At 44.4% G+C, this 14335-nt stretch overlaps 1 protein-coding gene across 1 annotated transcript in view; it reads right to left on the bottom strand.

Annotated features, from left to right (window-relative positions):
- Positions 1-13787, bottom strand: part of HMGXB3 (HMG-box containing 3) — a 28602-nt gene extending 14815 nt beyond the window's left edge. The window contains exons 1-9 of the mRNA XM_066618463.1: positions 13601-13787; positions 12317-12501; positions 10068-10242; positions 8493-9059; positions 5662-5760; positions 3752-3883; positions 2146-2573; positions 1662-1834; positions 1071-1168 (exon numbers count right to left, since the gene is read on the bottom strand). Coding sequence (XP_066474560.1) covers positions 1071-1168; positions 1662-1834; positions 2146-2573; positions 3752-3883; positions 5662-5760; positions 8493-9059; positions 10068-10242; positions 12317-12462 — 1818 coding nt within the window. The 5' untranslated portion in view covers positions 12463-12501; positions 13601-13787. The remainder of the gene's footprint in view (positions 1-1070; positions 1169-1661; positions 1835-2145; positions 2574-3751; positions 3884-5661; positions 5761-8492; positions 9060-10067; positions 10243-12316; positions 12502-13600) is intronic.
- Positions 13788-14335: the final 548 nt, after the last annotated feature.

The raw sequence follows: 14335 nt of genomic DNA, 5'->3' as shown, positions 1-14335 counted from the left end.
ACAGAGCACTAAAACATATAAATTTCTAGTGGGTCTTGCAGAGCCTCCAATGAAAACACAGGTGATGGAAAGATCAGATAACTAATTCCCTCAAGCCCTAAGGCTATTCATAAATCTGACAGCTGCTAAATGCCCTGCAAACAGCCGAGCTCCTGCAGTTTGCAAAGCTGTGCAAATACAGGAAGATAAATATTTGAGTGTCTTTTTTCTGGTGTGTTCCCCCCCCCCCCAAGTCTGTCAAGGACAGGTACTAGGGGCAGGTGAAGGCTGGGTCACATAACTAAGGGCGCAATCCTGACTTGTGCTGGAGCAGGCAGGTTGGCAGGTATGCACTGCATCCAGGGCAAGTTTGGGGCCAGAACTGGCACGAACTGAAGCAAGGGGAAAACTTTCCCCTTACCCTGTGTTGCACTGTACTGGCCCCAGTGGGTCTACTTGGATCTGAGCCACCTTCAGAGGCTGCTCAACACCGTTCAGGAATGGGATCAGGATCCAGCATAACCGCCAGATCCTGGCCCTGCCTTCCGCTCCTTCCCCGCCCACTCCTGGGAACATCTGCCGCCTGCCCTCCCCCAAAACGCCTCCTCCCTGTCTCATCCCCACACCCCCTCCAGACCCCTACATTGGCTGAGCTTGGCCAACACAAACTTACCCCACTGGGCCTGGATTCAGCGCGGGAAGGCCAAAGCAACTCCTTGCGCTGGCCTCCCCGACTCTAAAGTCAATGACACCCCCAGGTTGGCACAAGTGACTTGTTCCAGCCTAACCTGGGAGTCAGGATTGCACTGCACGCCCCTCAAGCCCTGAGGCTATTCATTAGGGCTGCCTCATTACAAGAAATGGATCACGACTTTTTTGCAAATAAATGTAATATTACTTGTAAATAAATACAGTACAAATATTGTTTCTTCCTAGGTCAGCTTTTTTAAGTCTCGAAAAGCTAGGTGGATCTTGCTGGACTGTCAATTTAAAAAGTGGGTCCCAATGCTAAAATCTTTGGGAACCACTGCTTTAACATATAAACCTGAAGACCACAGCAGAATAAACATTCAGCCAAAAACCGTAATTACCTTGTGCTCTTCAACACTGGGAGGCTGTAGGGAAGACTGGCCCAATTGTTTGAGAGTGCTAGGCTTCAATCCCAAGATCCTTACAGGGGAATTTTTTTCTTGAAGAACAAGAATACATATGGAAACAGTCAACATACTGATGTGGTGTTTTATACTGACTAGCCTGACAAATGCAGCAATAGGATAGTTTGTAGCCAATTGCCTGCAAATCTTAGGAGACCAAGCCCAGATCAGCAGACCTCATTCTCCTAAAAGGGTAGACGAAACACACACACTTTGGAAACTTAAGCTTAGTTTTGGATATTTTTGTATCCCACCTTTCTTCTATCAGGAAACCCAAACCATCACACATGAGGTTCTCAGGTCATCTCCCATCTGAGAACTGACCAGATCTAAATCTGCATAATGTTTCCTCAGACTTGGAAATGTGAAAGAGAATCATTCTCCAAGTCACAATTTAGGCTTCTTAAAGGGACAGCAGAACATTAATAGTCACCTATGGCCACCATATTTTCAGAAACAAATTATGCCCTACCATTCATAAAATCTATGTTTCCCCCATCAAGCATGAACTGGAAACCTCATTTTTACCATTATTTGAAAATGGTTGTCTGCAAGTTGGCTGCTCCATGCTGGTTTCTCTTGTCAAGCTGACAGGGGCAGGCAATATCGCTCTCATGGGTCTTGCAGCAGCTAGCAAGGATGGCTTGGGTCTGGATTTACCCTTTGGCTCCTGCCCCCTAGATGCAGTGCCAACATCACCACTGAAATGACAAGAAAGATTCCACAGGTCATCTTGCCCAATAAGAGCAACAACTTTCTCCTTCAGCCAAGTTGCTGTTTTCACATTTAGCTTCAATTTGCTACCAGTCTAAATGAGACACAGGGGCAGAGGGATCCTAGCTTTGACTTGCTGGCACCAACACAAACTGTTTAAGCTTGGAACATGCTGGAAGGCAAAAATGGTCTTGGACTCCCAATTCAAAGTGCACTGAGAAAATACTCTGTTACAATTAGTGCTGCACAACGCAAGCAACTCCACAGGACTTGTATCATCCGCACAAAACTGACTTACCCCATTTGATGCTTCACAAGTGATGTTAGACTTGTAAGTGAATTTCCAGGGCTCACCACTTCAGTGGATGGCTCAAGCCCCTCAGTCTCTTTCTCTTTCTGTTCTAATGCTGAGTCTAGCTTTGCAGTGCCCTCTTGAAACTGAATAATTGCAGTGGCATTTCGTTGCTCCTCTGGTTCTGTGTTGTTGGCAAGGATGTGAGCCTCAGAGATGATCACCTCTTCCCACTCGGTCTCCTGAACCTGCTCCCCAGAACTGGCTGCATTCAGGAGCTGAGTAACAGCTTCGGAGTTCTCCAAGGTAGATTTAGAGGTGCTATCTTGAACCACAGCTGGAGCCAAGGCTGGTGGCTGCTGACTTCTTTTTGGCCCCAAGGTTTTGACAGACACACCTGAGGTTGGGTCAGATCTGCTTTTTGATTGTTTCTCCTGGAAAAAAACAAAAAACAAACAAGCCTCAAGTCACCATCACACATTTTGGTTTGTACATTCACAACCAATGATATTCAAAATATGACTGACAGACATGAGAAGGAACAATATGATTAATATCTGAAGGGTAAATACAAACATTACAAAGCGCTTGCTCCTTAAAATAATGTCATCTATTCATGGCACCATTTTCCATCATTCTTTTCACCATTTAGAAACTGAACACCCAGGGAAGCAGCCAGAAAACACATACCTTTGTAACATGTGAATCATTACACATGAATCTGAAAAATATACGGGGCCAACCTTCATGAAATTGCTATGCCCCATACCATGGTCTGCCTACCATACACAAATTTTCTAAAGAATATGAGTAGGAAAAAATAGTTACATTGTCTAACACTCACAGAGCTCAATCTTGCATTTCCCCCACCAACACAGCGATGCCAAACTGGCAAACGCTGCATCCATAGTGGGGTGGGGGTGGGGGGATGGGCCAGGAGGTTCAATGGGGTAAGGGGACTGTAACAACTTTCCAGCACAGAGGTAAGGGCAAGGTAGCTCTGAGGCAAGGGAACAAACAGTGTCTTACCTTGAGGAGGCTTTGGTGAGTGCCACCCAACTGCAGGATGCAGTACATGCCCCACTGGCATAACTATGTCAGTGCTGGAAAGTAGGTTAAGATTTAGGCCTTAGCCACTATGCTACACTAGTTTGCTAGGTTTCACCAACTATTTTGAGTGATAAATCAACACACCCAAGCCTGTATTTTACTACAACATAAAAAGACAGCAATTCCTAAACTCAGTTGCACTGCAGATAACTGTTCTGATTTGTTTGTTCTACACCCAAGATCCTTCTTACATTGAGGCCATACAAGATGTCACTTAAAATTAGAAATTGAAATTAGAAAACTCAGCTTCATCTATAGATTCAGATCTCAAAACATTTTTTTCACATTGAGAAAAGTAAGTGGAACTGGCAACTACTTCTGAATTTTTACAAGCATGAAGGTGATATTCCTCACTATGCTTCTAGAAAAGCAGAAAGGCTCTGAACTTTAACCATTCTTTGAACAGTCATTCCAGAGCCTATATGCTCTTTGTCTGGATATGAGCTGAAAAACAAAACAGCAGCAAAATGCAGTGGTACATTTTCCATACATCTGAACATACCTTTGGGATCCATTTTCCTCCCAGAAAATTCCCACACATTGGGCACTTTGGCGGTTTGTGTCTGGTCACGTACGTGAAAGAACAGCCAGCATTGGTGCAATTTCCATGTCCTCTGCGAGTGTAGGTTGTTGTCTGAAGCAAGAAGGTAGGGACTACTTGACAGGACTTACTTGATATTACAGTAGGAAGTTTTCTCCCTAATAGTATATACTATATCATTATTAGCAATATCAAATCAAAATTAATCATCAACCATAGTAACTGTATTGGGTAAGACTTACAGAAAGCTTTGCTATCCACAGAAATCGATGGAATACAAATTATTCAAGATTGGGGTAGGGAAAGTGTCAGAAGGCAGTAACTAGCCCCTTGCTGTTTTCATGACAGGAAAAGGAAAAATCATTTCCTCCTTTAAATAAATAAACAACACACTTGCTCAAAATGTAAGGCAGCCAGTTATTCCAATCAAAAGACAGAGACTTCCATACTGTCAGCCACTGCAGATAGGAGTGTGCACAGATAAATGACTATAATGCATCAGCAGTGTGGAATGGAACCTGAGTAGACAAGTATTCTGGGAGCACACGTTCTACTCCTATTACCCAGTGCCAAGTTGTATTTACTGTGGATGAAGAAGAGATAATTTTACCGCTTTCGTTTTGATTCTGCTAAATAGACAAGGGTCATAATGACCTCTTCTAAAACTCAGCTTGCCTGAAAACATTTGACAAAGATTATTGTGGGCTGCAAAAGCTTAGACAGAAATAAGTTTGTTAATCTTGAAGATGCCACAGTACACTACTATTTTGCTGCAACAGACTTAACACAGCTTTAGAACACAACATTAGAAGCTGAGATCATTTTGCAATTTCACATGAATGTCTGTCGGCCTGGGTGACTGTCATAGTTGGTTTGTATGCTGTACTAGGCAGCAGCACCACTGGCAGCAACTTTGCTTTACAGCTTAAACCCAAGTATGAATTAACACACCTCACTACTGTGGTGCAAAGTAGAGAAAAAGAAGCAGAAAACTGCTTTGGCCATTGCTCATGAAATGACACAAATGAAGGAGTGAACTGGCCATGGAAAACATATGCCCTTCATTGTGCATTATGCTAGCCCAAGTCCACCCTTCTTCAAGATTCTTTAACATGTGAGGTAGTCTGCCACTTCACAACTTGAAGAAACAGGAAAGGGAGGCCTGTACTGGTTAAGCTAACTTTGAATCAGCCAACACAGCAGTCTGGGTCCTTTTGCCTGCCAGAGCAATAGGACAACAGAGATTGCTGCCAGATGACAGCAACCATCCAGAGCTTCCAGAGCACAGCTACTTCCCCCACGTCACCTTACCCATCAGTTCTACCTTTAGGCATGCATTCCCCTCCCCACCCCCAAGTCGAATTGCTCCCACCCTAGAACTGAACTCAGGGAAGATGGGTTGTGGAAAGTGCACATGGTCTATCCATACTACACTGCTTTCATGGAATGCACACTCAACAGAAGAGCATGAAAGGCAGATACCCACAGTGGGACATACATTTGGCTGTGCATTCCTATACAAACCATGATTTTTTTATTTTTTTTGCAGGACTACATTTGTTATTTTCTTATTCCAGTGTCTTTTTTCTGAGTTTGAGTAGCGGATACAGGGACTTGCAAGGGATAAGCTCAACACAGGATCACATACTGAAAAAAAATGCCTGAGGTTCAAACCCTAACATCTCAGAAGATTGAACTAGGAAATAATTTGAGAGCTGCTGCAAGTCAAAACGGAACTGGGCTCAGCAAACAACAGTCCAATTTAGTACAAGGCAACTTCTTCATGTATTCTAAATATGAGTATTACGTAAAATGCCTGAAAAATTAATGGTCTTTCCAAGAGAGCTAGTATCAGCATTTTCTCTACTGACCAGTTTGATTGATGGTGGATTTTCTACCACAGAGTGGGCTGGCAGCGGAAGCATAATGAACTGTGTAGTTGGTGTTGAAGAGTTATTTTCTTCTCTCTCCTACAAATTAGAAGGCAAAGTAAGAAGATGCAAGCAATTTCTTGACTTATGCATCACAGCCTCCTTCTAACAGTTATAAAGTTTATAAACAGATTATAAAGTTTCCATCTATTATAAAGTTTGCAAACATATTATACAAAAGCAGGACAATGAAGACCTATACAGCAGCATGGGCTCATCATTTATGGTAGGAATCAATTTAAATTACTGTGAGACTCTAATCTTTTACCACATAAGCACCTGTAGAGTACAGGTGTAGCCTAATTAACCGCAAATTATTTATTCACGTTTTTGTTTCAATGCGTCTCGGGTGGGGGGAAAAATTAAGTGTCACTCACATCACACACTGTACCTTAAAACATTGTCGGAAGCCTCAATCGCCTCCATTTGTAGGCAGCTCCAAGAGTGAAAATATGGATGCCCTGCACAGGCGCAGATATAACCCCTGGAGCCTGGAGGAGGTTTCCTCAAGTTGCGCCTGGTGTGGGCGGGCTTAGTAAACACAATAGAACCTCCTCCCCATCATCGAACTCAGGTTCAGAAGATTCCGCAGTCTCCGTAAAGAGGAGACTGCGTACTGGGGAAGGGAGTTTTAACTGTGGCAGCAGTTGGGGCTCGCAGGCTGCTCTAAAGGGGTAGGGAGTGGGGTGCTGTCTTTAGTCAACCCCTTCTCTGGCACGGAGTTGGTTTCAGCCTTTTCTGTCAGTCTCCCTCCTCTGCTTTTCTGCCACAAACAGGCATCCTTGGTGTGGGGTGGGGGAGATTTTTACTTCCTGCAGTGCTGATTTCGGAGTTGGGATTTTTAGAAGGTTCTGGGTGCTTCATAGTAGAAGCATAGGTTGGCACCAGTGCAAGGAGAAGGGGGTAAAGAGGGACCAGTCACTCAGAGTAAAGCAGGCTGCAGGTCTTCGTCTGCAACCTTGGGGTCTCAGAACAGGCTCTCCTAACAGTGATGTGTCAGACTATCCTAAAAGTCAGGGGTGTGGCAAGGGTGTTGCCCTGACCCTCCCTCCCCAATGTCTTTTCTGTCCAAAATACAATTTAGCCTCCTCCCTCCTTAGGTTAGGCATCTCTTTTGTTGTCAGGACCTTCAAGCAGTCTCTGTAAAGAGTCTTTTCTACGGCTCTTTGAGTGCGAGCACCTGGCGCAGGCGCTGTAAACACCTCAGAAGCCCCTACCATCTGGGGCTCCGCAAACTTCCTGCGCAAATGCAGACATTCTGCAGTCTCCGTGAAGAGCTGTAGAAAAGGCTCATTAATATTGCGCCCGCCTCGTGTGCTGCACACAGCATAAGGTATGGTGCAGTACCCCCAATTCACCAAGTTCCCATCAAGCAGTCCCAAAGCAAGTTCCCCAAAAAGTTTTTAAAGTTACACAAGCACCAAAAATGAAGCAACACCACATTCCTTATTGAAGCCCCCATCCCCCCCAAATGTTTTTAAAAAGTTACAGTACACAAGCACCATAAGGAGCGTTTTTAAATAGCAGAACAAAATTCTGCATACAGTAGGGTACAGGTTCAGATGCAGCCTGCAATCCAATACACTTTCCTGGGAGTAAGAACCATTGAATAAAACAGCATTTACTTCAGAGTTGACAGGCACAGGGTTGTGCTGGCAGTTCCCAAACACTAAGGTGGAGGCAGTTTGGTAAACAGACAAAGCTCTGCCCACCAATTCACAACTCTTCTGTCTTGTGTGGGTGATTTTGCACCTGCCTGTAGTCCTCTTCCTTTGTCCTGGGTAGTTTCTATTTAAATGTAAATTTCTATAGTCTGCCCAAACATTGGTTTAGGCTGCAGTGCTATATGCATATGTCTTAGTTAATTTGCGTATCCAAATGGTAGAATCTAACGTTATTTGCATAACTTACGAATGTACTTACGCAAATTGCGTAAATTTACAAAAAAAAAGTCATTTCCAGTTCCACTTTAGATCTATGCGAATTTTTTTAATCACGGAGGTCTAAGGAATGGAACCCTCGCGAATAATGAGTCTCAACCTGTAAATGGAGTCTTCACAAACCTTGACACAAATTTGTGCTATTTCTGCTTACACAGATGTTGTAGGATGTTCTATTGGGCCACCCCTAGGATCACAGGGCTAAGAGGTATCTTTTAAAGTAGTGGCTTCTTGCATTTTACAGGGGGGAGTTGATGCCCTATTTACTCCAGCAGAGCATCTTCTCCAGTGGTTCTTTGCTGGTATCTACAATGTGTGTGCATGTTTTAAAGCTCATCAGCCCCTTTTGGACAGGTAACCATTCCTTTTTCTATTGCTATGTAAACTGCTTTACAACCCTTCCCTGGTTCAAAAACAGAATCTTTATAAAAATAGCATATACGAGTACTTGGTCCAAGAGACACTAAATTCCATCCCCTCCCCCATGCAAGATGTTTAAGAGTAGGAACAAGAGGTCAATGAGTGTTTCAGAAAGGCACACATTCATGCTTGCCTGATGAGGAGGCAAGCATACTGCTGTTAGTCAACCTATAATAAAGTTATAAAATGGAGAGATTTTGCTTCATGTACAGCAGGTATCAAACACTGTAAGCAGTCACCACTATAAGGCTGCAATTTCCGACAAATACACATGGGAATAAGTGCCATTGGCATCACTGGCCAATGTAATTACTGGCCAAGGATTACTTCCTTCCAAGTAATCACACATAGGATCAAGCTGCAAGCCTGACAATGAGAAGTTGAGGGAAAGCCATCATAAGCTTTACTTACTCTTCTGGTCACAACTGTTACCACAGAAAGGCTGTCTGAAACCTGTGGTTGTGCCACAGTCAGTCCTCCATTGGAGGCATCCGAGCTGTTAACCAGGGTCTCTTCAATAACCACGCTGGCTGTTTGAAAGGGATAATTGTCTCCTACTTCCAAAGGGGTTTCATCTAGGATGACATCCCCGGTCAGTTTGTGTCCAGTTGCAGGTCTGACATAATGAGACAAGATCTCAGATGCAACGACTTCTTCTATTGTGTCCGACTGAACCAGTGAGGCTGGGTCTTCAGTCACTCCTTCAATGGCAATGCACTGCTCAGAAACACCAACACGGCTTGAGTCTATAGAAAGGATGTTCTGCACAGCACCATGGGAACCACCTGTGACATTAGCGGAGGCGGCTAGTCCTTCTGATGCTGTTTGGCCCTGGGTCATGCAGAGTTCCAAATGCTGCTTGCTTCTCTCCTCCTGAAGGGTGCCTTTGGGAATAATTATGTAGTCTGAACGAGGAAGAATTTTACGAAAGCCTGGAATGTCTGGAACAACAGCAGCCAAGGAAGACAACTTCGAATTCTATAGAAAAGGGAAGATAAGGACATGATGACATCAGTTTGGCTGCTGCTTTGAGGCATCCTCGGCATATCAAACCCCTTCCGAAGGAATTGTTCACTGAAGACGCTTGACCCTGAGCAAAGCTTTCAGAACTCCCCTCCCTTGAATGCCACCTACTCTTTCTACGCCATAAAGACTAAGGCAGCTTCTCCATCAAGGCCCACTGCTACACCCTTGCAATAGCACATACCCCTTCTTCCAGTATGATGGTACACAATCATTTCATGGACAGATGCATGTGTTTCAGCAGAGGGTTATGTAATTGCTAGTGTGTGCTTTTTATATATGAAGGAGCTGCTATGTTGAACAAAGATCTAATGATCTTCAAATGCCACAGTTGGGCACATGCAGAGTATCAGATACTTATCTAATTAGTTACCCTCTTGTATTTTTAGAGAAGATATGGAACAAATGCTTTGTGTGCAGGTCACAGGTTCAATCCCTGGCAGCATCTACAGGTGGGACTGAGAAGGACCCTTAAAACAACAACAACAACAACAACAGTATTTATATACCGCTTTTCAACAAAAGTTCACAAAGCGGTTTACAGAGAAAATCAAGTATCTAATGGCCTTAAAAGCTGCTGCTAGTCAGTATTGACAATACTGAGATTAGAGATATCAACTGGGTCCAGACAAGGCAGTTTCATTTGTTTGCTGATAAGGCTCCTGACACTGATGCACTGTATCTAGGGCTGAAGAAATGAAGTTACTAGGTGCTTTTTCTAAAAATACATATGCCCCGGGGGACTATGCACCTGAGATTTCCAGAAACACCTTATGATCAAAAGTACTAGACATTTAAAGAATCCTAGACATGTTGAGTAAGGTGACACTTTGAATACAGGCTGTTCTTCCTGGTTCACACTAAAACCAAACAGAATAATCAGCAAGGGATTGTTTTCAATATACCACATCACAGCCTTCAAGGATGTGAAGGCCTGCAAGCGTCAGGAAAGAAAGGAATTACCGGATTCAGTCCTTCTTTTTCTAACTTGGCCTTCTCCAGATAATAACTTTTCTCAGCTACACTGAGCAGTCTCCAGCTCTCACTGATCTTCTTGTTAATTTCAGACTGGGGAAGATGGGGCAGCTCCTGTTGAACTTTCAGATATATGTCATAATAATACAAAAGGTAGGCAGATCTAAAAAGCAAAAAAAAGGTTAACATCAACTCACAGATCAAACCGAAGAACCCATTCATCCCAGACCAGATTTATTTGGTAATTCATAGAAAGAAGTCTAAGACCGCAAGCTGAAACCAGCAAGCTGAAAGGTATTTGTATCAATAAGGCACCTTTACAAAGTCCTTTGTCAAGTCCTACTGAATTCAATAGTATGCATCTCAGTGTGCAGACTTGGCTACAATCAGATGCAAGAAAGCAAGAAATCCTCATTGAACTCAGAGGAACTTTACAAGAGAAAGTTGTAAAGCAACTACATACCTGGTTGGTTAAAGGCACATTTATTTACTTATTTAAATTGTCTTGGTTCTGATGTTACTGCAGTACTGTGACATTACTGTAGCACTGTGGAGAAAATATTAAGGGGAATCCTCTTCAAAAATGAACACAAGTAGCATCTTCTGCTCATAAAAAATGTGTCACCAGTTTGTCACCAGCATACACAATAAAGTATACACCAAAACAAACATTTACAAATCCTTTTCTAAAAGAACAAAATGAAAAATATAAGTACCGTGCAATACCAGTTGTTAGTAAACTAACAAACAAGGTGTTTTGCCTCATTACCAGTTGAGGGGAATTACAAAAGCACAGAAACAAGATGTAAAGATAAAATTAACAAAGAAAGGCTAATAAACCATTTTAGAACCAACTCTTCTCTCATCAGTAACTTTACAAAAGAAAAGGCCTCAACTGTAATCACACCTTTAAAAGAAATGCTCAGTACTTAAGCACAGAATGAGCCAACATGATTGGATTAGAAAACAACAGTTGGACTCTAAGCAGAAAAAAAATATTCCAGTGAGGACTAAGGGCCCAATCCTATCCAACTTTCCAGAACTGGTGCAGATGCAATGCAGCCCCGAGGTAAGGGAACAAATGCCCCCATACCTTGAGGAGGCCTCTGTGACTGCCTCCCCACCCCAGGATGCTGTGCACACCCCATTGGCACAGCTGCACCAGTACTAGAAAATTGGATAGGATTTGGCCCTAAATGAATACATCAATATAAAACAGTAGTGTGATCATCAAGCTTTAGGCAAAAGTTATATATAGTAGTTGTGGAAGATGCATTAAAATGTCACATCGTTGTGTGTTTGTCAGTGAACCACATATAAATATTTCCTCCTCAAGTACTTCAATATTTGTACGCCCTTGAGCATATAGGATTGTCTCCATCCCTTTCCCTCTAGTACAGTGTTTCTCAAACTGTGGGTTGGGACCCACTAGGTGGGTTGTGAGCCAATTTCAGGTTGGTTCCCATTCATTTCAATATTTTATTTTTAATATGTTAGACTTGATGTTATCATGGCATGTGACTGCATTTGGTGAAATGTTACAGATCTGCACTTTAACAGGCTACTATGTATATGTTTTTAACAATGATAGTCTATGTGACTTACTCCTGGGTAAGTGTGGATGAGATTGCAGTTTAGGATTGTTAAAACTTTTCCTGCTTGATGATGTCACTTCCGGCTATGACATCACTTCCAGTGGGTCCTGACAGACTATCACTTTAAAAAGTGGGTCCCAGTACTAAAAAAGTTTGAGAACCACTGCTCTAGTACATAAAGACTTTTTTCTTCCTCTCAAACCATGGTCATTCAATGGAAGTGACTGGTATTAGATACAGGATATAAGTTCCCCCAAGCACTCAACAGCTTACCTCTTAAACAAATCCTTACCTGTCACAAACCACCAAGGCTTACTTTTTTGAACACTATAAATATATAGTAATGGAAACAAAGTCAACATTTCAGAATTTCCTATCAAGTTTCTAGCAAAAAGATATCCTGAATACCAGAGACATTTGCATTGTGTTAACTCTACCTGCAATTATTCCATGCTTTATTGACAAGACCCATGACAAGTTCATTTCTGTTCAGAAGCAGTATAGTCCTGGATATTTCCTTGCTCATTCATAACCAGACTTACTTTAATTGATTACAAATTTAGGCAAAAGCTCACTAAATTAAATCCCAAAAGGAAAACTAATTCTATGGCTTAAGTCCATTACAAAGGAAACCTCACTCACCTGGGTTTCTTAGCTTTTTCTCCTTGATCTCCAGGGCTTCTATATTTCTTCTTCTTTTTAGATGGCACTGGAGAAGTATAGGTATATGTGCCCTCCATCTCCTCCATCACTACAGTAACTTCACTTCCGTCATATGGAGCCTCCATTGCTAGACACTTCCAAAGTCCACTAATTCTCTAACATTACTGTGAAAAAACACAACATAAGTCCTTTAAGTTTGGCTGAAAGATGCAGGTCCACTATGCCTCAATAACACAAATAAGCCTGAGCTATGGGTTCTAAAAGGCAGCAGAGACTTTCAGTGAACATGACAACTTCCAGTATCTTGGTTGCCTCTTGGTTTTAGAGGAAGGCTGCCTCTGATTGCCAGATGCAGGGGAGGGCACCAGGATGGGTTACAAGTCATGGTAGGTATGTGCAAGCTCCTAGTTTTATAGGTAGGGTTACCTCAGATTGCCAGATGCAGGGGAGGGCACCGGGACACAGGTTGTGCCCGTTGTCTTGTGTGCTCCCTGAAGCATTTGGTGGGCCACTGTGAGATGCAGGAAACCAGACTAGATGGGCCTTTGGCCTGATCCAGCAGGGCTCTTCTTATGTTCCCACCTGAGCCACAAACAATAATCTGAACATTTACAATTTGAAAAACTTGGAACTGAGCATTAAGCAGCAGTAGTCTGATGGCTTGTAAAAGTAGAATTATTTCACACACAGTTATTTCTTGTAGAAGAAATGTGCCAAAAAAGCAGTACACCATTCAGACAAGCACAGATCTGTTTAATTGTTTGGAGTCCAGGGAAGCCGCACAGTCCAATCCTATGCACATCCACTCAGAAGTTCCATTAGAGTCAATGGGGCTTACCCCCAGGAAAGTGTGGCTGGGATTGGGTTGAGAATTAGCAGTGGTTAAATACTGGGCAGGGGGACCTCACTGCAGAAGAGGAAGAGGCACCCCCAAAGACAGGGCATCCAAGAAAGGTGGAGGACGTGACACAATAAAAGCTAAGAACACATCTATGGAGTTCGTGTGAGGAGTTTAAACCCCATGTCGCTGATGACACTTAAAGCTGTAGGCGTGTGACTGGTGGACTGCAGGGATGCTCTGCGCCGCCTGCTCCCAGGGAGGAGGAGGGGTTCAGGCTCTCTTCCAGGGAGGAGGCTGTGGAGGGGGCCTGCCCCCGGGGCCCCTTCCACCGAGAGCCTCTCCAGCGCCTCTGCTCAGGACTCAGCGCCACGCTGCTCAACGCCCCTGCCCAAGGAGGCCGCGCAGGCCACAGCGGGACTCACCAGCCAGCCGCAGAAGGCGCCTGCCGGGTCTGGTCCCACCTGGGGACGGAGGGAGGGGCGGAGGGGCGCTTCCTTTCCAGCCTCAGAGGCCGCCACCCCCGAGAGGCTGCCGGGGGCCACTTCCCCCTCCGGGGGGGCCACCGCCCGCCCCTTACGCCCGCCCAGCGAGGACTACCCCAGCACTCCGGCGCCGGTGCTTGGGGCGACCCGGAACTGGAAGCTTTCCGGCCGTGGAGCGCGCGCGCGCCGTCCAGCACTTCCGGGTGAGGCGCCGCTCGAACTTGGGCGCGCGCCAGTGGGGAGGCTGCTGCTGCTGCTGCTGCTGTGTGGATGGCAGCGGCTGTTGACTGCCCAGGTGCTGGCCACTCGGTGCTTGGAGCCCAAGCGCACGCCTGTCTACTCAGAAGTAGCCCCATGATAGTCAGTGGGGCTTACTCTCTGGTAAGGGTGGCTAGGATGGCAGCCTTACAGTCCAAGCCCGTCTACTCAGAAGTAAGTCCCACGATAGTCAGTGGGGCTTACTCTCTGGTAAGAGTGGCTAGGATGGCTGCCTTACAGCCCAAGCCCGTCTACTCAGAAGTAAGTCCCACGATAGTCAGTGGGCTTACTCCCAGGAAAGTGTGGCTAGGATTGGAGCCTTTGTGGCTGCTTTACAATGGGGAAAGTTACAGTCAGTTCTCCTTATCCAGCAGGCTAGGGTTAGGTTTCTGGAAAACACAGTGATACTGAATTAGC

Source organism: Tiliqua scincoides, chromosome 2 (genome assembly GCF_035046505.1).
Source record: "Tiliqua scincoides isolate rTilSci1 chromosome 2, rTilSci1.hap2, whole genome shotgun sequence".
Lineage (NCBI taxonomy): Eukaryota > Metazoa > Chordata > Lepidosauria > Squamata > Scincidae > Tiliqua > Tiliqua scincoides.
This window is presented reverse-complemented; position numbering and strand designations above follow the sequence as displayed.